At 38.5% G+C, this 27,637-nt stretch overlaps 1 protein-coding gene across 1 annotated transcript in view; it reads right to left on the bottom strand.

Annotated features, from left to right (window-relative positions):
• ryr3 (ryanodine receptor 3) overlaps positions 1 to 27,637 on the bottom strand; it is a 266,715-nt gene that overhangs the window by 214,633 nt on the left and 24,445 nt on the right. The window contains 15 exon segments of the mRNA XM_052015084.1: positions 3,491 to 3,732; positions 4,615 to 4,748; positions 5,633 to 5,751; positions 7,565 to 7,660; positions 10,201 to 10,336; positions 15,947 to 16,097; positions 18,394 to 18,515; positions 19,103 to 19,267; positions 20,222 to 20,378; positions 22,205 to 22,279; positions 24,151 to 24,244; positions 24,510 to 24,609; positions 25,075 to 25,187; positions 25,513 to 25,591; positions 27,488 to 27,562. Coding sequence (XP_051871044.1) covers positions 3,491 to 3,732; positions 4,615 to 4,748; positions 5,633 to 5,751; positions 7,565 to 7,660; positions 10,201 to 10,336; positions 15,947 to 16,097; positions 18,394 to 18,515; positions 19,103 to 19,267; positions 20,222 to 20,378; positions 22,205 to 22,279; positions 24,151 to 24,244; positions 24,510 to 24,609; positions 25,075 to 25,187; positions 25,513 to 25,591; positions 27,488 to 27,562 — 1,858 coding nt within the window.

The following is a 27,637-nucleotide window of genomic DNA, read 5'->3' on the forward strand; positions in this document are numbered from 1 at the left end:
GCGGGGAGAAGAGAGAATGTCCGGGATGGGTGGGATCTTTGATTATGCTGGCTGCTTTACAGAGGCAGCGAGAGGTATAGATAGAGTCTACGTAGGGGAGGCTGGTTTCCATGATGTATTGAGCTGTGTGCATAACTCTCCGCAGTTTCTTGCGGTCACGAGCAGAGCAGTTGCCATACCAAGCCGTGATGCATCCAGATAGGGTGCTTTCTATGGGTGCATCAATAAAAATTGGTGAGGGTTAAAGGGGACATGCCAAGTTTCTTTAGCCTCCTGAGGAAGCAGAGGTAGTGCTGAGTTTTCTTGGCCATGGCATCTACGTGGTTGGACCAGGACAGGCTGTTGGTGATGTTCACTCCTAGGAACTTGAAGCTCTCAACCTTCTTGACCTCAGTACCACTGATGTAAACAGGAGCATGTGCACTGCCTCCATTCCTGAAGTCAATGACCAGCTCTTTTGTTTTACTGATATTTAGGGAAAGGTCGTTGTCATGACACCATAGGGAGTAGATTAGGGGGCTGAGGACGCAGCCTTCTGAGGCACCAGTGTTAAGAATAATTCCGAACAGTCTAACAAACCTTTACTGATGTACTGTTGAAAGTAACCTGACTAGTTGAATCATGGTCTGGTACGGCAATTTGAATGCGCAGGAATGGAAGAAGCTGCAGACAGCAGTGGACTCAGCCCAATACATCACGGGCACATACTCCCCACCATCAGTAGTACCTACAGGAGGCACTGCCTCAAGAAGGCAACATCCATCATCAAAGATCCCCACTATCCGGGTCATGCCATCTTCTCACAGCTACCATCAGGCAGCAGGTACAGAAGCCTGAAGTCCCACACTACCAGGTTCAAGGACAGCTACTTCCCTTCAACCATTCGGTTCTTGAACAAACGGGCACAACCCTAATCACTTCAGTTTAGCAACACTAGGACCACTACGATCACTTTGCATGAAAATGGACCATTTTTTTGTTCCAATTGTGTTATTTCTTGTAAAAATTGTGTTTATGTTTTTCTTGTGAATGCTGCTTTTATGATGCTGTGTGCCTGTGATGATGCTGCAGGTTAGTATTTCATTGCACCTGAGCATATACAGTATGTACTTGTGCATATGACAATAAACTCGACTTTCTCTGATGATGCTGTTTGCAGGGATTATGTGCAGAGATCAACTGTAGTTTCCATTTCAACAAAATGTTTTTCTGTGCGAAGACTCAAACATCTTCCAGCCATGTCCAATAGAAATTTACTGCCACGTCCAATGGAAAAAAAAGCTATAAACATTTTAAAATACCCTGAGTCATCTCAATTGCAACATATATTTACCAAATAAAAATAGTCTGGTCCATTTTAGTTATTATTCAGTTTGTTAGTAATGAAAAGCATTGACCTCAATTTTACAGAGTCCATTGTTCTCAAATTCAAATGTTCTTGTCTGTTAGCATACAGAGTTCCCTGCTATCCAGAGTAATCTATAAATTGTCTTTTCCTGTGATACAAGATCATTGTATGGTACAAATATAAAAAGGCAAGTCATACCAAGTGGAAATGTGAAGACCAGGAGTGGATTAATTATGGATAATTTGCATTCAGAAATGAAGCATTACAAGGCAGTCAATGGGTGGCATAATGGCATAGCTAATAGAACTGCTACCTTACAGCTCCAGGGACTTGCATTTAATGATGATCTTGAGTGCTGTTTATGTGAAGTTTGCATGTTCTCTCTGTGACCATGTGGTTTTCCTCTGGGCATTCAGTTTCTTCCCACATCCCAAATATGAGTAAATTGGTAGATTAATTGATAACTGTAAATTATCCCTGGTGCAGGTGAGTAGTAGAATCTGGGGGAAGTTGATGGGAACGCATGGCGAATAAAATGGGGTTAGTGTAGAATTAGTTAAAAGGGGTGCTTGATTGTTGACAGGAACTTGGTGGGCCGAAGGGTCTGTTTTCATTCTCTCTCTCTCTCGTTGAGGAAGAATGCCTGTTCTGATGAAGGGCCTTCAAGTTGAAACATTAACTCTATTTCTTCTCCCACAGATGCAGCCTGACCTGCTGAGTGTTTCCAGCATTTTCTGTTCTTCTTTCAGATTTCCAGTATCTGGTGTTTTTTTGAGTGTTTGTCCTAAACTGTTACTGAGATGGCAAAGCAGAGTAATACTGCTCATGTGTCAACAAAACTTCACTCCACACGTCTTCCTAAAGAATCAATGCCCTCTGGAAACTATTAACATTCCTTAGCAGAGCTCTAGGGCCATTTTAAAGCTCTTTCTCAGCTTGCACTTACTCCACTGAATTCTATGAGATTGTGTGAGTCAGCAACTTCTCCTGAACATGCCCCTCTGATTTGGGAGGAGCAGCAATAATTGTTAGGGAGAAGGAGCAACAGTCAATAGGTATTAAAGCGTAAGGTATGGTAGCCATTATTACAAATGAGAATCAGTCTTCATGAACTATTGCGTATGGAATTACCAGCGATAATCAAACAGACACTATTGTCTGCAAAGATCACAGGCTTCCAGTTTACAGCAGGAGACTTTTTAAGGAATAAGGTTTGGAAACTGACATTACCCTGAGACATTCTCGCGTGCATTGGCCAAACATAAAGACAATAGAACCATGTTAATTGGTCTGCATCGAAACGCCCAAAAGAAGGTCCCAGACCAGCTGGTTTGCCACTTAGCGCATCAAACATGGTCAAAGGCATATTTTTCTGTCAATTAATATTCAGGATGTTTTGTGGCCAGAGGTCATCCCTCAATACATTGATAAAAGAAGGCTGTTTTGGGTGTCCCTATTCCCAACAAAGGTGTTTGAATATTTAGAGGTGTTCTTATCAGTTGAGATGTGCTCCCATCGTAAATATGTAATTCTATTAAACCACTTTTCTACAAATGAAAATACTGGTTAACTCTTTTGAAACTGTATTTAATCATCTAATATTACCTTTATGCTTAAAGACCATAAAGTTCAGAGAGATTCTTCTGAGATATTCTCCCACTATGTCACCTCTGCATGTTTGCTTTTTGTGCTTAATAAAGACTGGTTGCATCTGTAGTTCTGGATGCCATGTGGCTCATTCAAAGTCCCAATAATAATAATTCTCTGTGATGGAATTTAATGGGGAATTCTGAAAAGGGCAAAATTCTAGGACATTGTTTTCCAGAGGTCAGCCTCCTCCTGGATGGAGTGAAGTTCCTCAACCCCTCTGACCTTGTAATTTAGGGGCCAATGAATTCCATTGCATTATTCCAAAATTCGTTGCATAATACCCTCAGGTACAGAGAACTTATCAGATACGAGGTACACAAGAAAGATATCAAAGACATTGATGGTTATTAAAAAATCAAAATGATTTTTTTCTCAGAACAATGATGCCAACTGAATTACTAATTAATGATTTTTGCTAAAATGCAAAATAGAAAGAAATCTCTCAGAAATAAAATTACTGTTTAGCCTAAATATTTTTGTGCAGCTACCAACCTGACCACAAATGAAGTCCGTCAAATCCATAAGAATAAAGATCATCTCCCACTCCATTTCCTCCCCATCCCTCTCCACCTCCGGGATAGGGAGCGTAACCCTTCGCAGATGCCCAACCAACACGCAAGTGAATAGGATCTGCAGTCAAAAAGTGATTGATCTGATCAACGACCAGTTCATAATACCATTTCTTGTACTGCGCTGACCCTTCACTGGTTCCCAAGAATATGTTGGGCCTTATGCTGCAAAACAAAGAATGAACAGTTTTAAACAGTAATCAGTAATATATTTGGTTAAGGACTTTTTACAAACTGATGTATAATATGCAGAGTTAAATTACAAACCTGACCTTCTGTCCAAGCTTTTATTAAGGCATGTTTTAAAATGACTAGCATTTATCCCTCACTTATTTTTAAATTATCATGGGGACAATGTTAACCAAGTATGTCCAGTGGAAAAAGGGTGGGCTGGTGATTGGACATATATTCCTGTCACCTACTAAGAGTTCCAGTAACCTGGAAATGGTATAACCTAGAAATTTCACCTTGCATTTCCCCTTGACACTGGTGACTTAAGGAGATCTGTTCACAGTCCAACTATTTTTCAATAAGAAGAACCTATTAAAATCTGAGTTAATATCTATCCCAGTTGTGCCTTTGTCTGAATCAATTCTGGGCAAATATTGTACCATTTTTATTCATTTAAAATTTAGGTTCTTCATTTTAAGTAAAAAGACAAGTATTAAAGCAGTTTATTGAGTTTCTTTTTTCCCTTAGCTGAAACCACTGAAAAGAAATGACACTTACTGCAGAGAACATTGTTTCAAAACAAGTAATCCAATGGCAGAGTCACAAAGGTATTGGAAAAGTTGATACAAACATGATGGGATTCACTAGTCCTCACTAAAGTCAAATATCCCAGCCATGGGGCAAAGGGATTGTATTTGTATAGAACATCCATTTCGCATTAGCATACACCATGGAGTGAAAACAACATTATGAGCAGTTCACAATCTGTTATAGTTCAAACTCATCTGTGAAGTTGAATGGTCCTGGTAAGTAGGAAAAATACAAACAAAATGATATGCATTATTTCCTTGGTTAAATGAGAATAATCTACATTACCTCGTTACATTGTTAACTATGCGAGTTTGCAGAAGTAAATCATGACGAGGGAGCAGATTGTCACATATCAGATTCTGATTAGCTCGTATAGCAACACCATTGCACACACAAAGAGAGCACAGCAGGTCCAGCACCTAAACAGAGCAATACATGACATGATCTGAACAGTATGAAATAGTGTGTGGAAGAGTTACAGTGTAAATATTTATTACAGTATTGTTCTGGATAAGCAATTCCTTATATGCACCAGGAAGTCAGGTTGGGGGTTGCAAGTTGCCTTGCGTTTCTCTTGCTTGACATTTCTCCTGTAATGTGAGTGCTAGAATGCACCAACCAGCATCAGCATCCTCTGTATCTAACCTCCCCCACCCCCACCCCAATATCCAGGGCTTGACTTGCATTTCAGTGGGAAACAACCATGCGGCTTACATCACCTGAGCAAGCAGAGCAGGCCTTGGGGCAAGCATATTTCCAGCTAATGAGCCTAGCAGAGTATTTTTGTGAAGTTGAATCATCTCCTTTTACAAATGGTTTCCAATGCCTCAAAATCTACGTTCATTCCACTGTGACGTTAGTATGAGGTATGCTAGGACAGCCAAAAATTAGGCTACAGATAAAAATGCAGCAGTTTCAGAGTAATTTCGTCACGGGTGCAGTCTAGGATCCAGGTGTGGCCACATCCATCACATCAAAGCCCAGGATACCCGTGGAGCCAGACACATTGGTCTTTCCATACAACTCAGAACAATGTCAGAAAACTGATTGCCTGGAAGATTCACTGTGTCTGATATCAGGGAGCAAGTTTATGGCAGAGGAAGCCGACTCCACCACAGCCTCCTCCATTTCAATTTACTTCAAGTTTATTTAATTCGAAAAGTAATTTGCCATTTTCTACTGAGGTTTTAAATAGGAAATAATTAGGTACCCAAGTGAAATAATGCCACCATCTTCAATCAATTTGAGCTAGTTGCAAAATATTTATGTTCATCCATTATTAATTCAACTGACTTGTACACACCTTGTGATTGCGTCCATGTTTATCCAGTAACGAAATAATAGATTTGATGTGACATTCTTTGATTACATTGAGTGCTTCTGGGCTTTCAATCAAGATGCAATGCAGTACTTCCAGGATACCTAGGTCAAAGTGTTGATTTGAAAGTGCATAAGAAGATCAGATACAAACTTCTGAATAACATAGATGTCATTTGTGAACAGTGAAATCAGTTTATAAAATTACATTGATCATTTTCTATTCATTGGGTTTTGCTATCTGGGAGAAAATCAAGCAAAGTGTAATGCTTTGTCACGTATTTACAAATATCCAACCGAACCATCAGCTGAAGCAGACCAGGTCTTCCGCTATTCACCAGTCCCTATCTCCCTCCAGGTTTTCATTTCCTCAGTTTTCATCCCATGCTGACATCCCTCTGTTCCCTAATGTTATGGAAACGTGATCTGTTTGCCTTGAGCTCCATAGTCATATGATACCGATATGAGAGCATGATAAGTAAGCTGTAGGTTTGACTGGCTTGATGTTTTAGTCCCTGGTAATATGAACGACTGTCTGCCTTCACATCTGCATAGCTAGATTTAAAAGATCAAAGTCCCCCACACGATAAACAGTGTGCTCTAAAATGACTTAAGATACTTGTATTACTATCCCAATAAATGACAGTAAATGAATGTTAATGAAATAATTCAAATATTTTGTACCTAAGATGAATTAGTTGGAGTCCTGCAGATATTGTGTGGTTCTTGTGAGTGTAAAACTTACCTTTTCACATGCCAGATACTCAGTTCCCTCAAAAACAGTCGTTGCCTGGGTCTTGAGGGAATGCTGTGTTTTTTGGAGATACCATCTCACAAGAACCACACGATATCTGCAGGACTCCAACTAATTCATCTTAGGTACAAAATATTTGAATTATTTCATTAACATTCATTTACTGTCATTTATTGGGATAGTAATACAAGTATCTTAAGTCATTTTAGAGCACACTGTTTATCGTGTGGGGGACTTTGATCTTTTAAATCTAGCTATGCAGATGTGAAGGCAGACAGTCGTTCATATTACCAGGGACTAAAACATCAAGCCAGTCAAACTTACAGCTTACTTATCATGCTCTCATATCGGTATCATATGACTATGGAGCTCAAGGCAAACAGATCACGTTTCCATAACATTAGGGAACAGAGGGATGTCAGCATGGGATGAAAACTGAGGAAATGAAAACTTGGACGGAGATAGGGACTGGTGAATAGCGACAAGGAGAGATGCAGACTATGGAATGGAAGCTCTGGGGTAATGGGGTGAAAAGAATGAGGTCTCAGGGAGTGAAAGAAAGCCTTCAGCATCAGATCTTTAGCAGGGAATGTGATGGAAATTGTAAATAGGAGAGAGAAAATGGAGAAAAGAAAATTGGAGCCTCAGTGAATCGGGAGAATGGGGAGTGTGGGCCATCAGGGCGAAATACAGAGATTGAGGAATAACTGGGAGAGGAGAAAAGTAAGGAATGGAGGCCTGATCAGGGGCCATGTGATTAGGCATCAGAAGGTCAGAACATGAAATGATTAAACCTCCAGGAATGTTTTCAACCTAAGTTGGGAACCCTTTTCCAACTTCCACTGAGAAAATTGCAGAGGATGAAATCGCTGTGGTAACTTGCTGAACCACTGACATACTCTGAAGTGGGGAGGTGGAGTAAGATGTTTATGCCCTTCTTCCCCCAACCCTACTGGGAAAAAGTTGGGGTGAGAAAAAAGGGCTCATTTACCATAGAACCCAGTTCCAGAAGACATGCCCATTTTCCAGCCTGGATCCTGGCTAGTGATCCAGTTCACATGTTGTTAAAATTGAATTCTACCAAAATGTTCATTGATTTTTTAAAAAATTCATATTGGAATACAATAGGTTTAGAATTCACACCCAAACAAAAAGCTGCATTACCTGATGAAGATTCCAGTCTGTCTAATTTACTAATCAGCCAGTCTAAGTTTTTTGAAAACTTGGCACAGTTACTTCGGTTACCACGTATTAGAGCAGCTGGGGAGAATAAGCAAAAGAATTGGACCCATAAAGCTTCAAATCCTCAAAACAAACTTCCTCTAACAACAAGAAGTTATATAGGAGATAAACATTCATTCCACCCAACTGCTTCATGCATAGTGGAGCAAAACATGATTGTAGTATAATTACATTTTAAATAATAGTGTGGGTACCTTTCATATCAACATTTCTGCCACAGCTGTACTGAGAGACATTTAAGTAGCATCAGTCTTTTAAGGACTATTCACTTCTGTACAGATGCTACATCCTGTAGCTGCTACCTCCCCAGCCTCCACTGACCAACCTTGGCTGTTGCCCCCTTTTATAAAGGAGTTATTGCCCTTAATTTATTCTGGTGATCACATTCCATTTGAGCATCTCTCAATCTAATTCATCCACTCCTCTTCCAGCATATCTTTCTACTCACTGTTCCCTTCTCTATTTAGCCTGCTTCACCTTAAGTAGAGCTCAGGCAGTGAGTTCCAAATTCTGATCATCTGCTGGATATTCACGTCAGTTCCCTATTGGATATCTTAATATCTGCATATTCATTCTACAGCTTACATTTATGGCCCTTAAATTTGGTCCATCAGGTCTTCGCCCTTTTACCTTCCAGAAAAGTTAGACCTAGCATGTTCAGTCTCTCATTGAGTGCAATCTCTTTGGAGGATTTTGCGGTATCCTCTTCCAGGCCAAAGTCACTGACATTGAAGCCTGATTACTCTCAGTAAAAAACACAATGATGCTGGAGGAACTCAGCAGGTCAAGCAGTATCTGTGGAGAAAAGCAGGCGGTCAACATTTCGGGTCAGGACCCTTCTTCAGGACTGAAGATAGGAAAGTGGGAAGCCCAATATATAAGAGGAAAAAGCAGAGCAGTGATAGGTGGACAAAAGAGGGGAGGTGAGGTGGGCACAAGGTGGTGATAGGTAGATGCAGGGATAGTGATAGGCAGGTTCTGGGGAGGAGGGGAGAGCAGATCCCCCAGGTGATGGGTCAAAGGTAAGGAGAGAAAGGAAAAAAGGCTAGGAAAGGGAAGAAGGGAAGCAGCATGGTGGGGGGTTGTGGGGAAGGGGGGTGGGGATTACCTAACGTGGGAGAATTCAATATTCATGCCATTAGACTGCAAGGTTCCAAGACGGAAAATGAGGTGCTGTTCCTCCAGTTTGCGGGGTGCCACGTTCTTCACATGCCCAACTCTAGACTTCCAAAGAGCGTTGTCGTGGGAGGAAATTAATCAGCAGATAGAGAAAGAGAAAATTCTCAAGTTCCTGAAGTTGTCAGCATGTAGCCCAGCAAGTGCAATCATTGCAGCCACCTCTTAAAGGGACGTACAATAATACCAGCCAGTTTCTACCAGCTACAGGGGCTTTTTGCTACTAAATGCATGGATATTACAACAATGGGGAGGTGGGGGAGTGGGTGGTGAGTCCTCCCAAGGAGTCAGAAGGACCTGGATAGGCCTGTAAGGAACATTGCCCTCAGGAAACACGATCTATATTCGCAAAGTCACAGAGATCCTGCAGCCACACACGTCTGGTAAGAGGTTCAAAAGATGTCGCTGCAAAGACAGGAATGTTGACACTTTAGGAATGCAGGCAATTCCCATTGTAAGCTCCACCAACTCCCACGAGTTGAAGAAATTAAATTTTCTCTCCTGGAGTATGGAGTAAGCATTACCTCCTGAATGCAGAGGTGAGCAGCAAACTCTGAGATGAGGCAGAGGTCAGGAGCTGCAGTCTGAAATGATCCTGAGACCAGGAAGCTGAGAGTTCCCATAACCTTACCCATATGGAAAAAGCAGTCAAAGTACTTGAGATTGTGGGAGATCACACATTTCATTGAAGACAAGAATGCAATTTAAATGTTAATTCCTTAAACGGTTTCAGAGGAAACAGGGTTGTTCTGTGAGAATATAAAAACACGAGAAACAAAGGACAGCAGATTCTGGAATCTAGATGAAAAACATCATGATGCTGGAGGAACTCAGCAGGCCAGGCAGCATCCGTGGAGAAAAGCAGGCTGTCAGCGTTTCAGCTCAGGACCCTTCTTCAGGAATATAAAAACTGTTGCTTTTCAGACGTGTGAGGTTGAAAACCTCAGTGCAGACTAATATTGTGTGTTGTACCACTCAATATGCCACTTGGGGGAGTTCTACATCAGCAATAAATGCAAGGAAGAATGAAAAAAATCTCTGAAAAATGAGAAAATGAATTTCCCAACTGGTGCAGACACTGAAAGATATGCACAAAGATGTTCTACTCCTGATTAAGCCAATTTTCAACAGCACAGCCCTAGTTTTTTTTTAATCAAATTTATGTGTTTGAATTTCAAGCCCCACTTATAGCATTAAATACTTTTCCAAAAAGTATACAAAAAATTATTGAAACTAATTCACTAAGGGTCATTTATATTCCTGGAAGACTATTGAAAGCATGCTTTCATTTCTTCTGAGACTAAAGAAAAAAATTCATTCCTCCAATACATCCTTCATGCACTTGCCTCATACACCAGAAACATTCAATTGTGAAACTTTACCTAGTAGTTCGTAAAGCAAATTCAAGATATCTTTCCATGCTGCTCCAACTTCTTCACCAGCAAGCTCTGAAAAATGTGCTGCACTGTGGTAAATGTTTAGTCGGTCAATGCAATTCAGAACCAATCTCAGCATCGCCTGATGTAATTAAGAGATGGAAGAAAACAATTAATGAATAACAGAAATGAATGTGTGTTCATTATCCTCACATTGTGCAATCTACTTCTAACGTCTGAATAATATCCATACAGCATTATGTGAAATAGTTCCATTCTTTATGCCAAATATTTGATCAATAACATATTGCCACTCAAGAAAGGAACAATTACACTGCTAATGTCAATATTTAGCACTGTGCTATTAGTCTGTTGGAGAGGGAGCATCTTTTCAGATGTGCTAATAATGCAATGAATGTAGTAATTTGATACTGCAAAAATGAACATCATTCCCATTTCTCAGGCAACTTAATAGGATATCCAGAAGAAGTCTCATGCCTTAAAGTTGAGGAGAGCTTAAGGTGGGGTTATGATAGATAAATGATTTGTCCAATTGGCTTTATTGCTTTAATTATTTCTCTCCTGAGATCTCTGTGAAATTATCAAAACAGTAATCAAAAATAGTATCCAACTTGTTCTGCAATTATATTTCACAGTGTAAATCAAGATCAAAAGAACCCTTTTGATTCAATTTTTTTGTGGAATCAGTTGAGAATAAATTCAGCTCAAGTATATTGTTCTTGCTCTGCTCGAGTTTGAAATGGACAAGGAGTTTTTTTTATATGCTTGCCAGTATCAAACATTCCAACATCGTTTCCTGCAGAATTAAGGTCTTCTACAATAATATACATTAGGAGATCAATCTGCTGAACTGATGTGAATTTTTGCTCTTTTGACACCAACGTTCTTTAATTTCACTTCAAGTGACACTGTGGGTCATAGACAGGTCAGAAGATGTGCAATGAGCATATCCTGCTAAGTATGGTCATGGGGTAAGTGTTGAGGCTTAGACCCAAACAACTAACAGAGAAGACATATTTCATATCACAGTGTTAATTCACAAAAACATATGATCTCCTGGAAAAGGCAAAGTTACTTAAAGTATTTTTCTCATTTATGGGCTGTTGACGTAGATTTTACATCAAGCTAGTAACGGTATTTTTAGGTTTGCTTTTATTAACTTCAAGGAATGATGACTCAACTCATTGCACTATTAAACGTGTAGTATAACTTGGGAGTTGATGGTGAGGTCCTACTCAGCCATGTCATCAACAAAGCTGGTAAATGATCAAAATGACCAGACAGTGAGAAGATACTGAAGGTCGTGTCATCCTGGGTCATGCATTTTTTAAGCAAATATTGCATAAGCCTTGAGTGCTGTTTGCTTCCAAAATGAATACTAAATTGTGTAGGGAGGTCAAAGACAGGGAAAAGGAAACAGCAAGTCAGAACAGAAAAGCTGAACTGTTACTTCAATTAAAAATGTACTAAAATTGTTGTTTTGTGGTGCCTTCACAAATACTTTTGGACTCACTAATAAATATAACACATCATGGTTTACTTAGAAAGGACAAACTTTCAAACTGTGTGTATGCAGAGTCTTCCAGCTCCTGGATGTGGCTGATCTGAATACATACAAGACACACTTTTCGTTGTTGCTGTTATCCAATCGTACAAAGTATATCCATTTATGAAAATAAACTATACCATGCTCAAAACAACCAGTGGGTTTGGATTTGGTCTTGCCACAGGGTTGTGATATCTGCTCAACTTTCCACAGAGGCCTTAATTCTTCTTTACCTTCACCTCCACCTTCATCTTCAGATGAAACAATCTCACCTACAAACCTGTCTAAACAACTGTTTTTCAGACCCATTTTCCTGAGACACACTACTTTCTCCAGTTTAAACAGGTTGTGTGACAGATCTTTGAGGACTCTGAAGGTTGAGAAATGACAACAATGAGAAGGAGAAAATTGTCATTTCCCTTTCCATAGAAATCTACATGTGCTCACTAAAAAGCCTTCTCTGGCTAAATCCACACCAGCTATTGCCTGTGCAATGCTGATAGATGGGACAGACTGCTCAGTTCCTAAAAATGATGGTCCAAAACTGGCCAGTATACTAAACTATGAGCAAATGCCAGTATTCTTGTATGCTCTATGTACAATTCTGATATCTTTGTTCTTAGAACTGATCATGACTACTCATTTGTTGAAAGTTATATGGTCTTAGCTCGTCATCTAAATAATTCTTCAACTCTCCAAGCAAAGTTTTCCAGGTATGACTCATAACTGAACCTTTTCTCATTTATTTTGCTATTTTGGAAGCCATTACCAGAAAGCCTTGACTTAGTGTATGGATGGAACTTTTTCATCCCATACTGGAGTGATCATGAGGGAGTCTGGACAGCACACCCATAATTGCATTCTGTTTCAAAGTGTAACTTGTAGTCATACTGGGATAGAACCATTGTTCTTCCTTGAATTCATGATGTTGCCATCAGTAGTATCACCAACTTCAGACCCAAAGGTGCCAGTAATGGTTTGTCATCTATGACTTATATAAATTACTTTCAAGGAGGAAATGATGGAAGTTCTTGATGTTGAATATGATACAGAGAAATTATTTTTAAATTGGCATAATTTTGTTTGCTTTTTAACCATGAATAGCATACAGAAAGGTTCTTCTTCCTAATATCCATTTCGTTACTGATGACTGCCTCAGTGCCATACCCTGAAGCATCTCAGACTAACTTGAAGTATCATTGTGAATAAGTATATTTCCACCGTCTAGTTGTGCCTTTCATGTACAATAGAAATGCTGTTGATTTTTGTATCACATCTACTGTACATCTTTCTTCAATAAATGAGCAGATGGTAATAATACAATTTTGTCAAATTTATTTGAAAATATGTGCAATATTGCACCATTCCAAGATTTTGGAGCCTTAATAATGTCTTGCTACTTTTCTTTCACAGGCTTGAAACCATATGTTTGCACTCTTAAACCCACATACACCACTTCATGTTATACAAAAGTACTCCGGTTTCTTTTCAACTTTGATGTGATCACTCTAGCACCCTTAGTAAAATTTGACGAGTTTCCTCTTCAGTAAGTATAGCCATCAAGATATCATCCTGATTACACACATAATGGTTCGTTCCCAGTTAAATTTGATCCAGGGTGCCCTGGAAGACTTTCAGATGACAAATCATAAGGGAGCCTAGTGTAAGAATACAATCACTTGAGCATGTTGATAGGTCAATACTGTTGGCTATCCTGGTTAATGTTGAGTGAGCATATACATGAGACAGATCCAATTTTGTCCCAGCTCAGTCTTGCAATGTTGGTACTGGACAGTATTGTATGATCTTGTAATCATCACTCTCTTGTCTGCTTTTGATAATCATCATGATCAACGTGGCCCAATTCCTTTAATTCATCTTCACCCAACCTCTATTCTTTTCGAATTAATTCATTTCCTGTTCAACTTGAGTTTTTAGTCAAATGGAATTGTTTGAAACTCCTTTGTATTTAACACTACCATCTCAACTGAGGGCCATCTCAATTTGACAGGCTTTCTCTGACACACTGAGTAATCAATTAATCCATAAACAAACCTTTCTTTTGGAGCTCAGTTAAGAAACCTCCAGATTTCTAATGTAACAAGAGTTCTTCAATACCACAACATAATTTTTAATGGATGTATCAAGCTTTTAATTTCACATTCCAAGTTTGTAGCTTTCAGTTATCTCTTGGATTGGAGGATTAAGGTGTCCTTTCTTTAACATCTCCAAAAAGGATAGATTGTATGCTTTCTGAGAAATAAAGGGTGTTGTATTTGTCTCTGATCCAATTTCAATTGAGAAGAGCACTTTTCTCTTGAACAGACTTGAGTTTTTCTACATTGTCTTCATCTAATTCTACTTCTGGGATACTATTGGTCTGAAGAAGAATCTCTATTTGCTTAACGTATGAAGCATAGGACTCAAAATCACTGCTGAATATCCAATGCAAGGAGATGAAGTAGCTATCTTGCCATCTTCTTCAAAACCCATCCTCACAAAACTGATGATGTCACCAATAAAATGTTTGCCCTCCATTTAGGTGCCTAGTACGTTAAATGGTTGCACTCTCCAACTCATTATACCACCATCTCCATCTTTTCTAGTGCAATTCCCATTCTGATGAAACTGTCAGCAGATTTACTTACATCAGAATTGCCCCTTACTTCTAAAAAGTCAAAGTCCAAGTCCAGTTTATTGTAATAAGCACATGTATGCTCAGGTGCAACGAAAAACTTACTTGCAGCATCATCACAGACACATAGCATTATATAAGTATATAAGTAGCATTCACAAGAAAAACATAAATTATACACAATTTTTACAAGAAAGAACAGTTAGAAAAAAGAACAAAGTCCATTTTAGTGCAAAGTGATCAAAGTGGTCATAGTGTTGCTAAACTCTAGTGATTAGTGCTTTTCCAGTTGGTTCAAGAGCCGAATGGTTGAAGGGAAGTAGCTATTCTTGATCCTGGTGGTGTGGGATTTCAGGCTTCTGTACCTCCTGCCTAATGCTAGCTGTGAAAAGATGGCATGGCCCAGATGGTGGGGATCTTTGATAATAGATGTTGCCTTCTTGAGGCAGCGCCTCCTGTAGATACTACCAATGGTGGGGAGGGATGTGCTGTGATGTATTGGGCAGAGTCCACTACTCTCTGCAGCTCCTTATGTCCTTGTGCATTCGAGTTGCCGTACCAGACCATGATGCAACCAGTCAGGATACTTTCAACAGTACATCTGTCGAGGTTTGTTCGTGTGTTCGGTGACAAGCCAAATCTCCTTAACCTCCTAAGAAAGTAAAGACGCTGGCGCACTTTCCTTATGATTTCATCCATGTGCTGGGCCCAGGACATAGATATGTGAGAATGGTGAAGCCTCTATTTATATTCTCTGTAGAGTTTGGTCAGAATTCACTCCTGTGCTCATGTTTGCAGTTGATTACTCAGAATTAGCTGCTTGAATGCCCAGCAATGGTGCTGGTGTGCTCTCATCGTGTCACACTGTTGTCAATATCATGTTGTATGTGTGGCCGTTCACATTGGCTCACAAGTGCGGGGTTGGCTGCTGCTGCAGTCTGCCTACTGAAGTCCCGATTGGGGCCTCTCTTCTGAAACTCATGCAGACTTGTCTCCCAACATGCATGTAACAATGTGAAACATTTTTGTTGCTCCCCAGGTAATTGAATCCCATGGACTTTAATAGGTCACCAATCTGTGGTGATGCAACAAATAAAATAGGACTCAATGATAAATATCAAGATGTAAACGTTCATTTCCAAAGGCCAAGCACTCACATTATGTATAAATGGAGGATTCCAGTTTCTATGAGAGACTGGTTTGACTATATACAGTGTAGTTACATTGCTTGACTGTCATTCAAATACATTATGTCTGCATAGGGAAGTACATTACACCTTGTTGCAGTTATCCAATCAAACACAGTATGTCCAATTTGTAGGAGGGTCATATTCAAACAACCTTCTACCACAAATTACAATAATCACAACTGTCAAAGTGGGAACACCAAGCAAAACAATACTCAAAGCAAGCTGGCTAACATTTTTACTATGTAATATTTGATGCATTAAATTTGATGCCAAAGTTCTGAAGTTAAAAAAAATTGGAGTGACAAATATAGGGCCTAAAAAGTGAAAGAGTAAGAATACAATAATGCTACTATTTCTTACCTCTTCTTTAAATAGGTTCTGTCTGTTTCTGAGAGAGCGTAATTTGTACTGCTTATCTTCATGTTTTAAATCCTCCTCTGGTGGACGAAAGTAAATGATAAGGTCTTGCAAGGTTTCCTGAACTTCTTTTATGGGTAATTTGACGGGTCCACTTTTTCCAAGACAATCAAGACCCCTGCAAAAATGTGTCTGTGAGTCATTTCTTAAATGACCTTAAGCACAGTCCACCCAATGGATGACATAAATAACAAAATGCAACAGCAAAATACTGCAGATGCTGGAAATCGGAAATAAAAAAGAGAAATGCTGGAAATACTCAAGCGGCCAGGGCACGTGGACTGAAACAGTTAATGTATCAGATCAATGACTTTTCTTCGTAACCTCTCTCCATGGATGGTCTCTCTGACAAGTATTTCCAGCATTTTCTCTTTTATATAAATAATTTTATTCAATAAAGCACGTTAAAACATAGTAAGATATCATAAAGCGTTTGCAAAGAGAAGAAATGTAAAAGGATGTTGTCCAGCTGGTGTGGGAGAGTTATGAGGAGCAATCAAGAGTTTGAGTGAAATTAAGGTTTTAATGGTTATCTAGAGGATTAAAGAATGAGAGTCAAAGAATGTGAGGTATTTGTGTCATCAAAAGGGGAGGAAAGGAGCAAGTGAGATAGAATCAGAAAGATAGCATCAGAAGACAAAGATAATGGAAAAAGTTACAAGGTAGGAGGAAACTGCAGAATAAGGAAAGGGTGATGGCACAGGGACCGTTCAGAAGAAAGTTGAAATATTTAAACTCAAGGTGTCCTGAGTCATAGAAGTACCAAGACAATGAGTAAATAATATTTAGTTGGACAGATCACATCGAAGTTTATGGGAGAGAGAGGCCAAGAGTACAGCAAGGAGGAATCTATGGAAAACATACTTAGAAGTGGTAAAAATCAAGGCTAATCATCTCAGCGATAGTGTGGTGGAAATACTAATGAGGTGGAATATGTTGTAAAAGTAGAACAGTTAGTCCTAGCAATGAAGATGATGTACATTAGTTTAAAAGAAGGAACAGGATTTAGCATGATTTGATTGTGTTCCAATGATTGGCTTGGAAAGAGGAATGAAAACAATGGAATTTGTGGTAAGGATAACAATATTGGCTTTAGTCTTCCTAATATTCAACTGGGGTAAACGTTCACAAATCTATGACTCAGTGTCAGTCAGCCCAAGAGCACACAGTAAATATCAATGGGCAATGGAAAGCTTTAGAGAGGTGGAGCTGGTCATTATTAGTGAATACTTTGACATTAATTTTATTTCTGTGAATTATCCCATGAAGGTGCAGCACACAGCTAAGAAGGGTAGCATTTTATATACATTAAATCAATAATGACCCAGAATCTGTTGTAATAAGAGTGAGGCTCTCAGCAAGCTGCAAAACTGACAATAAATTCTGATGCCTGAAAAGGCAAAGTTATATGTACAAATCTAAAAAGCTACTGTTGGTGATATTCTGTTCCTTCTTGCACAAAGGATCAAAACAAAATTAATTTTTCATGAACTTAAAGTATTTACCTATTGTCACATGGTAAGGAACAATGAAAAATTATACCTTGTTCAGTCAGGAGTGATTGAATTTAAACTACATACTATGCTGTAATTACTATTGAACAACCTCTCTGATCCTGAAATAAACAATCTTAAAAGTGAAGATTCCATTTCCTCAGAATCACATTCATAATTTGCTTGCTTTTTGTTTAAGATCTTGTGGTCAGATATTAACATTTCTTCCTTCACTTTTTTCGTACTTTTCTTGCAGAATAATGATTTGAATGTGATTTATCATCTTTATTTTTTAGTTCTTGCTTTATTATTAGTGAATCCTTCAACCTAGTTGGCATATCAGACTGCCTGTCCTATTCTTCATAGCTGGATGCCACAGACCTCCTGTTAACTCAGCAAAATCAAACTGGTGTGAAATAAAGGAAACAGCCATTCTAAAGTCCTCTGAAAGTTTGTAGAGAACTTTTTTTTTGCTGGGACAACAAAACACCACTCCTTTGCTGCTGACCATAAAATTTGGGCTAATATTTAACCAACAGAGAAACATATGAAGACATAACTATTGTTTTCTTGTAATAAAACAAACTGTACTGAAATCTAAATTATAACAAGTCAAAGTTGAGGCGAATAAAATCAGCTTTAGTTGACAAAAAGTTGCAGTTAATGTCCACTTAAACCATTGATTGGCATCCCCTTCCACAAGCATCTATAGTTATGTAAAAGGCAATGGGAACAATAAGAAGATACTGATTTTGAATTACTTGCTAACTTGATGATTCAGGGATAGAATTATAAATTAAATTTTGAGAAGTATGAATCTTGAAAGGTGGAGAGTAATGAATGATGTATTCAGCAAACCAAAAGTATAGCGCAAAAGAGATACTTTCTCTGAAGTACCTGATAAATTGATTAAATAAGATGGTTGTTTTTCGTATAATACGAGATGCCCGTGACTCTTCACTTTGACAACGTTGCAAAATTATACCATCATCCATATGTCCTTCTTGGTGTAATATTACCTGAAACCAATAAACTTTCTCTGAATGCAAACTTGTCCAATATTTTTCCATGTGAATAAATGAAAACATATCAAAAATGAAATTATATTAAACACAAATATTTACTTGCTCTATTGATGCAATGGAAATTCTTGGAAACTAACTCAGGACATTAACAAACAAATTAGCACTGAAAATTTGCTAGTTTGCTAGAAACAAGCTAAAGAAAGATTTTATTTCCTGACATTTTCCACCTCATTCAGTTGGGTTGATTTTAAAGGGAACTCCCTATTAAATTAGAAAGCATCAGACCCCATTTGCCCATTTATTAAAACAAGTTCAGCATGCAGGAATATTCCAATGACAATAAAAGAATTATACATTCAGTGGAAAATGTATTACTAAGACAGATTTAAACAATGGAACAGTGCTCTGGTGAAAACTTGTAACCCCTACTGTTGTTCATCTCTATACCATCAGCACTGGCAAACAGTGAACATTTATCCTTGAATCATCATTACTGTTTTAACAAGTTGTGCATAATATATCAGACCATTCCTGATGAACTACATTATAAATTACTTTCGTCATACTAGAAATGTACATACCTTTCGCTTCAAAGGTCCCAGACGTGCTGATTTGGCATCTGGAGCATGGTATGTTAACCAGAGGCCAGTGGCTACATGCTGAATAATACAAATCGAATCACCATACTTGATTTCAGGGACTCCCATACCTTCTGTATCTCGTTTTGGGTGCAAATCCAGCTTTTCCTTTGATATTTACACAATAAAAAAAGTTCAGCTTAACAATATTATTTTATGCAAATCTTTTAATGTACTTTGTTTAATATCATAAAATCCAGTGTGTCACAAAGTACAGTATGCAAACACTAGGCTTGAAGGGCAATTAAATTTTTCCCTACCTAGCTTAATTTCAAATTTCCCTGGTCTTTTCTCATTATCTCTTAAGTTTATCTGAAAATAACATTAGATATATAAATGTGAGCAAGCACAGTCTGCTGCATCTTCGCACCTTCATCTCACATACCTTTTGGCATAAATGGTGGTAAAAGCAAAGGGAATATTGTAACCTTACACACAAGGCAGAAAATGAAACTGAGGTGGGGGGGGGGGGACGCACATAATAGCGAAGCATTTGGATGTGCTGCCTTGAATTCTTACTCCAGCATCTTTATGAAAAGCTAAGCTACTCACCCAAAGGCCACTTGGTTCTCATTACTATACACAGATACAATGATGTTGCAGGGATTCATCTGTGAACTTAATTGCAGCCTGAGCAGGAACCCACTGTGGATTTCCTGCCAAGCTGAGGTAGGCTAAATGGGTGAGGCCCTGAATGGTCCCTCCAAATGGAAAGTTTGGATACTTCCCAATCCAAACTGCTCCCCCTCCATTTTCCCAAGCCTGCCCTAAGCTGTGGGCCACCTGATTCGCACAAGGTTGGTAGCCACCTTCTGCATGCTTCAAGGCAGGCACCATTTAAAAAAGGAATTAAAATACATTGGGTCAGATTTATGGAATAAAAGATGAGTTTCCATCTCATATCAAGCATCCATTAACCCAAAAGCACCTGGAGGCACAACTGGGACCATATAGGAGTCACGAAAATGAAAAATGCATGAGAAAAAAACAAAAAACATTCTCTTTACTTCCCAGTACTTATATTCTATGTTATGTAACTGAAAATCTTTTCTGTCAACATACCTTTGATGTTCTAAAACAGAATGATGTTGCTTTGGTGTCTGATTTAGTTGGATCCAGCAGCACCAGACCCTGATTTTCAACTAACCCCAGATACAGACCCGTTGTGAGGTGTCGTAGGCGGAAGGACTGACCCCACCTAATGTGACTGCCACTCCAACTAAATTAGGGAGACAAAAACAGGCAGGAATGTAGCCATCAGTTTTGATTGACTAAAATTCTAAATAAAATGTCACACTTTTAATAAGCAAAAAATAACATGCCTCATGAGAATCATTTTATTTTATATTGACACGTTAATAGGAGCTGCAAAAGAGTGAAGGAATTTGGTTGTCAAATGACTGAAAGCTGGTCTGATTAACTTGAGGTGCATGTCTTAGGGAGGATATATTAGCCTTCGATATGGTGCAAATTCACTAGAATAATGCCTGGCTTAAAAAGTTAAATTCTGAGTGCAAGTTTTTTTGAACTTGGTTTGGTTTCAGTTTAGAAGGTAATCTATTTGAAAATAATACATTTCCTCTGGTGAAGGAATTGCGAACAATGTGGCATAATCTTGGAATACAAAGGTTTAGAACTGAAGTCAGAAATAATTTTTTTTCCACACAAAGGTTAGGGGAATGTGAAGTTCTTAGCCAGAAATGCAATGGATATTGTGTCAATTAAAATTTTGAAGTCACAGGCATGGAGAACAGTCTGTTAGGAGGAGTTGAGCACTGTAGCACAGCCAGTAGAGCAGTTGTCTCACAGTGCCAGAGATCCAACTGACCTCAGGTGCTGTCCGTGCGGAGTTTACACATGCTCCCTGTGATAATGTGAGATTCCTCTAGGTGATCCGGTTTCTTCGCACATCCCAATGACATTGGTAGGTTAATTAATTGGGGGTTACTTGGCCACAGTGAATTGCCCCTAGTAGATAGGTGAGTGGTGGAATCTGCGGAAGTTTATGAGAATGTGGGGAGAATAAACACGATTAATGCAGGATTTGTGTAAATGGGTCATTGATGGTCAGTGTGGACTTGATGGGCGGAAGGGCCTGCTTCCATGCTGTATCTCTTTATGGCTCTTGGATAAATCAGCCATCAGCTCATGAAGTAGCAGAAGAGACTCTCAGGACTGAATGGCACTCTTAATCCTATCCTCCTATATTTCTATCTTTTCTCCCTTTCTTCCTCCATTGAACTTCTCTCATGTGAAGGGGTTATATTATGTGGAAAGGTTAAACAGATTGGGCCTATACTCCCTGCAGTTTAGAAGAATGGGAAGCGATCTTATTGAAACATATGACACATCCTGAGGAGACTTGGCAGGAGGCATCAGCATAAATGGGCATCCTGAAGCTGAAATAAAAACAGAACATGCTGGGGACACTCAGCAGGTCACGCAACATTTGTGGAAAGTGAAATAGAGTCAATTTATCAGGTTGAAGACACTTCAGCAGTTTTTTCTCTCTGATTTTCATCCTGAAGCTGAGATCAACAGCAATTTCTTCTTTCAAAGTGTTGTGAATCTTTGGAGGTCTCTACCCCAGGGAGCTGTGGCATCTGCATCATTACATATTTTCAGGGTCGAGATAAGATTTTTTGGGGGACAAGGCAGGAAAGTGGAAGTTACGATAAGATGAGTCAAAGCACTGAAGTGTAGAGCAGTCCTCTGGCCATATGGCCTACTCCTATTATGCAAGTTCACATTCTTTCCTTCCTCAAGAACTGATAATGTGAAGGTAAGCCTTTTATTCTTGTTAATGAAGATCTCGCTATGGTCTCAATACACCAATCCATTTCTTCACAAGGCCTGAAAACAATATCCCTGTCCAATATTTGTCCTACTATGAACAGAATGAATTTCTACCATTGCTATGCAAGAAAATTCTAGCTGTTTAGGTAGGCAAAAGTCAAAAGGAATATTCACACCTAAAATCCAAGTGTAGATAGAAAACCATTAAAACTTTTATAGTGTTCTAAACCTTACATGTCTTTATTTTACCTGATTCGAAGAGGTTCCACACGCCATAATGATCTCGCAAAGGTTCCTGCTTCTCCACTTTCATAGTTAACTGTTCTGCAAACAGATTACAAAGAAGAACAACATTTAAGTATTCAAATGATTTCCAACTCATTAAAAAGATAATTAGTCAAAAATAATGCTTGTTAAAAGGTACAAGGCAATCTTTATCAAGGTTTGCCCTTTCCTGATTGAACAAAAGTCACGAGCAATCTGCACCTCATTCTGCTGCAGATGGGTGAGAAATCAACAGACTCCACACAGCTTAGTTCACTTGTGTTCTTAAAAAACCCTTCTAAATGAAAGCTAACATTTTTCTATAGTTCTGCAGTGCCTAGTTTATTTGTAATTCAATATTTCATTGATTACTATAGTGATTAAAATGAATGTACAGGTACATTAAACTTCATATGTTCTAACCTAATTCAATGCCAATTTTGTAATGAATACAAAAATGTTGATATGACAACAACTGCATAACATCTTCAATTTACAGTATTTTTATGCCAATACATAAATGATTGGCATATCTGAGAAAATGAAAAAAATAGAAAGTGCATTTGTTTTATTTGTTCTGCTAACATAATAATAATATAAAATTAGATTTGGCATATATTAAGGCATCTAATTGAATGTGAGTTAAGAGTTGGAGGAAGGGTAGGGTCACTCTACGAAGTTTGGAAAGGGCCAGGAAGGAAGGGTGATTAAATTACTTCAAGGGAACCTATCTGTGTTGGGGTCCTAGTGCCAGCCATAGACCTGTTCAGGGAGATGCCCTTTAAGTCAGGCAGAAGCAGTGTAGTAGGAGAGCACATGGCTGTCACGTGACAGTAACAACACTGCCCCCTCGGGTCGGAGGACAGCATTGGTCCTCGGATCGGAAGTGACACCACTGTCAATCAAGGTGTGGCTCCACCCCACCCATCAGGTGTGGGCATAGGGATTGGTCCTGGAGAGCACCTTTGTTCCTGAACCTGCCTGACCATTGGCCTGTCTAAATCACCTGGCCAGGCTCCATCCAGCACTATAAAAGAGTGTTGCACTGCCCTGGCCCCTCCTCTTTCAACTGCCCCAGGAGTAGTGAAACCACGCTGCAGAGACCACTGGTAAGATTGCGCATCACCATGTGGTTTGGGAGCGTCTTAGTCAGATTCCAGGGAGTGTTAGAGCCAATGCTTGTCTAGGTCAAGGTATTCAGGCATTGAAGTATTTATCCCTTGATAAGCTGTACCTTGTTTATTGTGTGTGTGTGTGTGTGTGTGTGTGTGTGTGTGCGCGCGCGCACGTGCATCTCATCCTTGTTGCGATTCCCCCTCACGTTTGCGGTCTCTTGCATGTGTGTGCAAGTGTGCATCTGTTCCCATTCATTCTGTCCCCGTGTTTGCCTTTGTGATTAAACTACTTTTAAAATCCAAACCCTGTGTCCAGAACCCTCCATCTTTAAGATTCCAAAAGAACCTTTTCACACAACAAGCAGGTGCATTGAAAACCTGCACTTGCATGCGTGTCACACAAATGATGATGGCCATGCATATGCCACTCAAAACTATGCAAGTGGTGAACAGATATGTGTTGCATATTGTTGGATGCCAATGTCAATGCCTGAATTTTACAGCATTTGCTTAAAAGGCCATAAAAGTTACTCTATAGAAGGCCACTATGCATGTGTTCGTACTTCAGATCATTTAATCAAGTTTATTCCCAATGTGTAGAAATTAGAACTAGAAGCTCTATTCAAATATTTAAAATTAATTTAACATAATTACACTTCAGAATTGTCTCTACAGAAAAACAATAAAATGAATAAACATTATCTTCATAATATTGTTTTTCCTTCAGGTGTTTTATGTGGTAAAATAATACGAACAGAAAGAATGCAAACAGGAACATGTTGAAAATAAGTTTGAAACTGTTGTACTGAAACTTACACATACTCTTCCTCACTCTGATTTGCAAATGGGATGGTCAAACACTCATCATGACCATGAAAAAGTCGCAGAACATGACCACCATTCAGAAACCCTTAAGGAGAACAAGGTGGACTGCATGTTAACAAATGTCATCTCATCTTTGTTTGCTGCCATCTTAAGTACTCAGTTGAGTCCTTAACAGCAGGGCAAATATCAAAACATCAATTTTAAAATAAGAATGCAAATACATAATTTATATTTTTGCAATATTTCCATAAAGAGAGACATATAAAATAAATGAAAAATAATTTAGTACAACGGAATGAAGGAACACAGCCACAATCTTTATGTTACAAACAAAGTGGTAAAGAACTCACCTTCTGCCACATCACTGCCTGAACTTATAGGATGTACATTCCATAACGTCTGTATGAAGGAGGCATCTACTTGTATGTTGCCATTGGAAAGGGAAACATGCTGCAATAGAACATAGCTATAATCAAGTGGGCAGTCACCGAAACAAAAAAATACACAACAATGTGGCATCTTCAGTAACATGCTTACAGAAATAAAAACTAGTCTAATACTACAACAAATGTCATAAAAGACAAGGGAAACTTAAATTGGACTTTCTAATAACTGTTCAGGTTTTATAAAACTGGTCCCTTTGGAACAAATCATAAAGCTAAGAATGAAAATTGTTAATAATCAAAATGAAGAAAATCAAAATATGCCACATGTTGGAGAGCTAAATCAACAAATACTCAGGTCATGCAACTTCTGTGCAGAGAAAACATGTTTTTCTCCCAACAGATTCTGCTTGACTGGAACTTTCCCAGCACTTGTGCTTTTACTATGGTGCAAAATTGTGGGTCACCTATATCAATTTAACAGAAGCAAAACTAAACTCAAATGTAAATTAATAAGGTGAAGTCTACTCACCAAGTATCGCTCTGATGAAACGCTGACCAGAATAAGGTCATCACCAATTCGTACCTTCTCTCCTTCAGACCTTTGTTTGGAAGCAGGATGTATAGTCCACCAACATGCTTCACCTAAACATTCAGCCAGAAGAGCAAATGATTTTGTTAGATTAGGAAGATTATCATTATTAAAACAAATTCCAAAAAGCCATTCCTCAACTTTATACTGGTTCAACAGAAAAGCTTAGTTTTGTGGCAACGGGTGTCTTATCAAGCAGTGGAAAAGCAGTTGACGTCCTTTTGCAATTCATAACAGAGGAAATAATTTATATAATTTTCCATGCACAAAATCCTTACAAGTGAATATTCAATATTTATGACGCACCTTAGATCAGTAAGAAGGAAAAACAGAGGTATCATCACAAAATATAAATGATAAAATAACATATTCCCTTACCTGTTGAATCTTCTTGCAGACCAACATCAAAAGCTAGTTTGTCTGTCAAAGACCTTGATGTTGTCAAACAAGTCAAATACTATGAAGAAACAATTTTAAATGAGTTTTAAAAATTACTGTGTCCTCAAGCTGCCATTAAAAGCTCAAATAGCTCTCAGAACAGAAACTGATGAGGTGGTTGATGCAGCTTGATGATTTTATGCCATTAAGTAAACATAATATTTAATTTATTTACTTATGTGCCTAAAGTATAACACGAAAGTAATAATCTTGTTAACGGTCTAACCAGAACAGTTTACACGTGTGGTTTTTGATATTTCACATGATTTTCAAACTGTGAAGCATTTTACATTCCAGTTATCATTACCGTGATATTTTCCAAAATATTGAGGGCATTAGAAAGGGGTAGACTATTCAATCCCTTGTATTCAATGAGAATATTGTTGTTCTGATAATTAACTCCTTTTACACTCCCTTTTCCCTTTCATTTTCCTTAATATCCTTACAGAGGAAAACAATTCTCTTCCAGATTTAAAACCTTCAATGGGTCTAGCTTTTCAGGGAGATAGAATTGGGGGAGGGATGGGAAACTATTTCGACCTCCCTACTTATGGAAAAAATGCTTCCTGACTTCACTCATGAATTACATGGGATAACTTTAAGGTTCTCATCCTTTGTTTGCTATTTCCCCGACTTGAGGATTCAGTCTTAGATTTAGAGAAAGCAATATTGGATGAAGCGAATGGATAGTCATACTGCAAACATAGTAGTAGTTTTCCAAATCGGGATACAGGATCTAGACTTGATACTAATGAATGCTTCTAGTTACCTACTCTTAGAAGGCCTTTGTAGATCTAATGGTTATGTTTCCACCCAGTGACGGAGTTACAGGTTATATTGCTGACCTTGATGAGAATTCCTCACAAAAACTGAGTGATCTCTGTGGCATGGACTTCACCTTTTGGGTGCTGTCAGGGATAAGTTTCAGAGCTTTCAGTGATCTCAATAAGTTGGTTAAATTGCTGATCACTTTGAAGAATTTCCACAGACAGCAAACCAGGAAGAGAATATTTTTAAACTAACATTTTAAATATTTTACATAAATTGAAATAAACATAACAGAATAAACAAGACTAAGTTTAAAGCTGAAATATCACAAATGTAAAAGAAATGAAAATGCTTTACTATTAAGAAATCCATTATAATTTGAAAATATTTATCTGAGGGAACTACAATCCACACAATTGAAATTAGCCCTATTTAAGGTCAGAGAAGTTGCTAAATGTGAATATGCCACAAAAAACTCACTTAACTGCATGCAACTTGAGAACATGAATTGAGAACATTGGAAACTTATTAAAAAGTTCCTGTTAGTTTACTGCCTTCTTCAAAATATTTTTAAAAGTCTGTAAAACAGTATTCCTTGTGGAGGAGCAGCTTAACACTGATAGAAATTGCTGCTAGTATAATAGTATAATTGCAGACAACTCTGATAGCTTCACCATCATCACATCTGCAAAATGTGGGCCATTGTATGCTTTTATACTCCAAATCATTTCATAATGCATGCACCTGTATTTTTAGCAAGTTTCAGAAACATTTAGAAACAGGCAATTTCAAAGTACACAAAGTAAAGTCTCTCATTTTCTTTGCTGTATTCCAGTACTCCACTGACTCCCATCCCCAGCCCCTGAATTTTAAGATCATTGATCTTGTTTAACTAGGTTTCATTTCATCCAATTTCTGGAATGTCTTCCTTTCCTGTCTCAGTTCACAGCTGATAACATTCAATCTGGACTTCTATTTCTCTTACCCCATTTCTATTTTCTAAGGTAGTGAGGAAGAGGAACTTGAAAGATGACTCTGGTTCTCTTGCAGGTATTGTGACACATACCTATTCCAATACACAAGGCACTGCTACGTTTCAACAATTTTATTTCTGTTAACCCCATATATGTTTTATCTCTATACTTACCATTCCACTATATGCATGCCGGAGAAGAATAGCATGACCATAAAGAAGGGTTCTGTGTCCACCCCCTTGAGCTGCCTAAAAGTAAAGATAGAATATTACTTTCCAAGAAACATCAACATTACCAGAGATTCAAAGCATTAAGTGTGAACC

The sequence above is a fragment of the Pristis pectinata genome, chromosome 1 (assembly GCF_009764475.1).
Source record: "Pristis pectinata isolate sPriPec2 chromosome 1, sPriPec2.1.pri, whole genome shotgun sequence".
NCBI classification, from domain to species: domain Eukaryota; kingdom Metazoa; phylum Chordata; class Chondrichthyes; order Rhinopristiformes; family Pristidae; genus Pristis; species Pristis pectinata.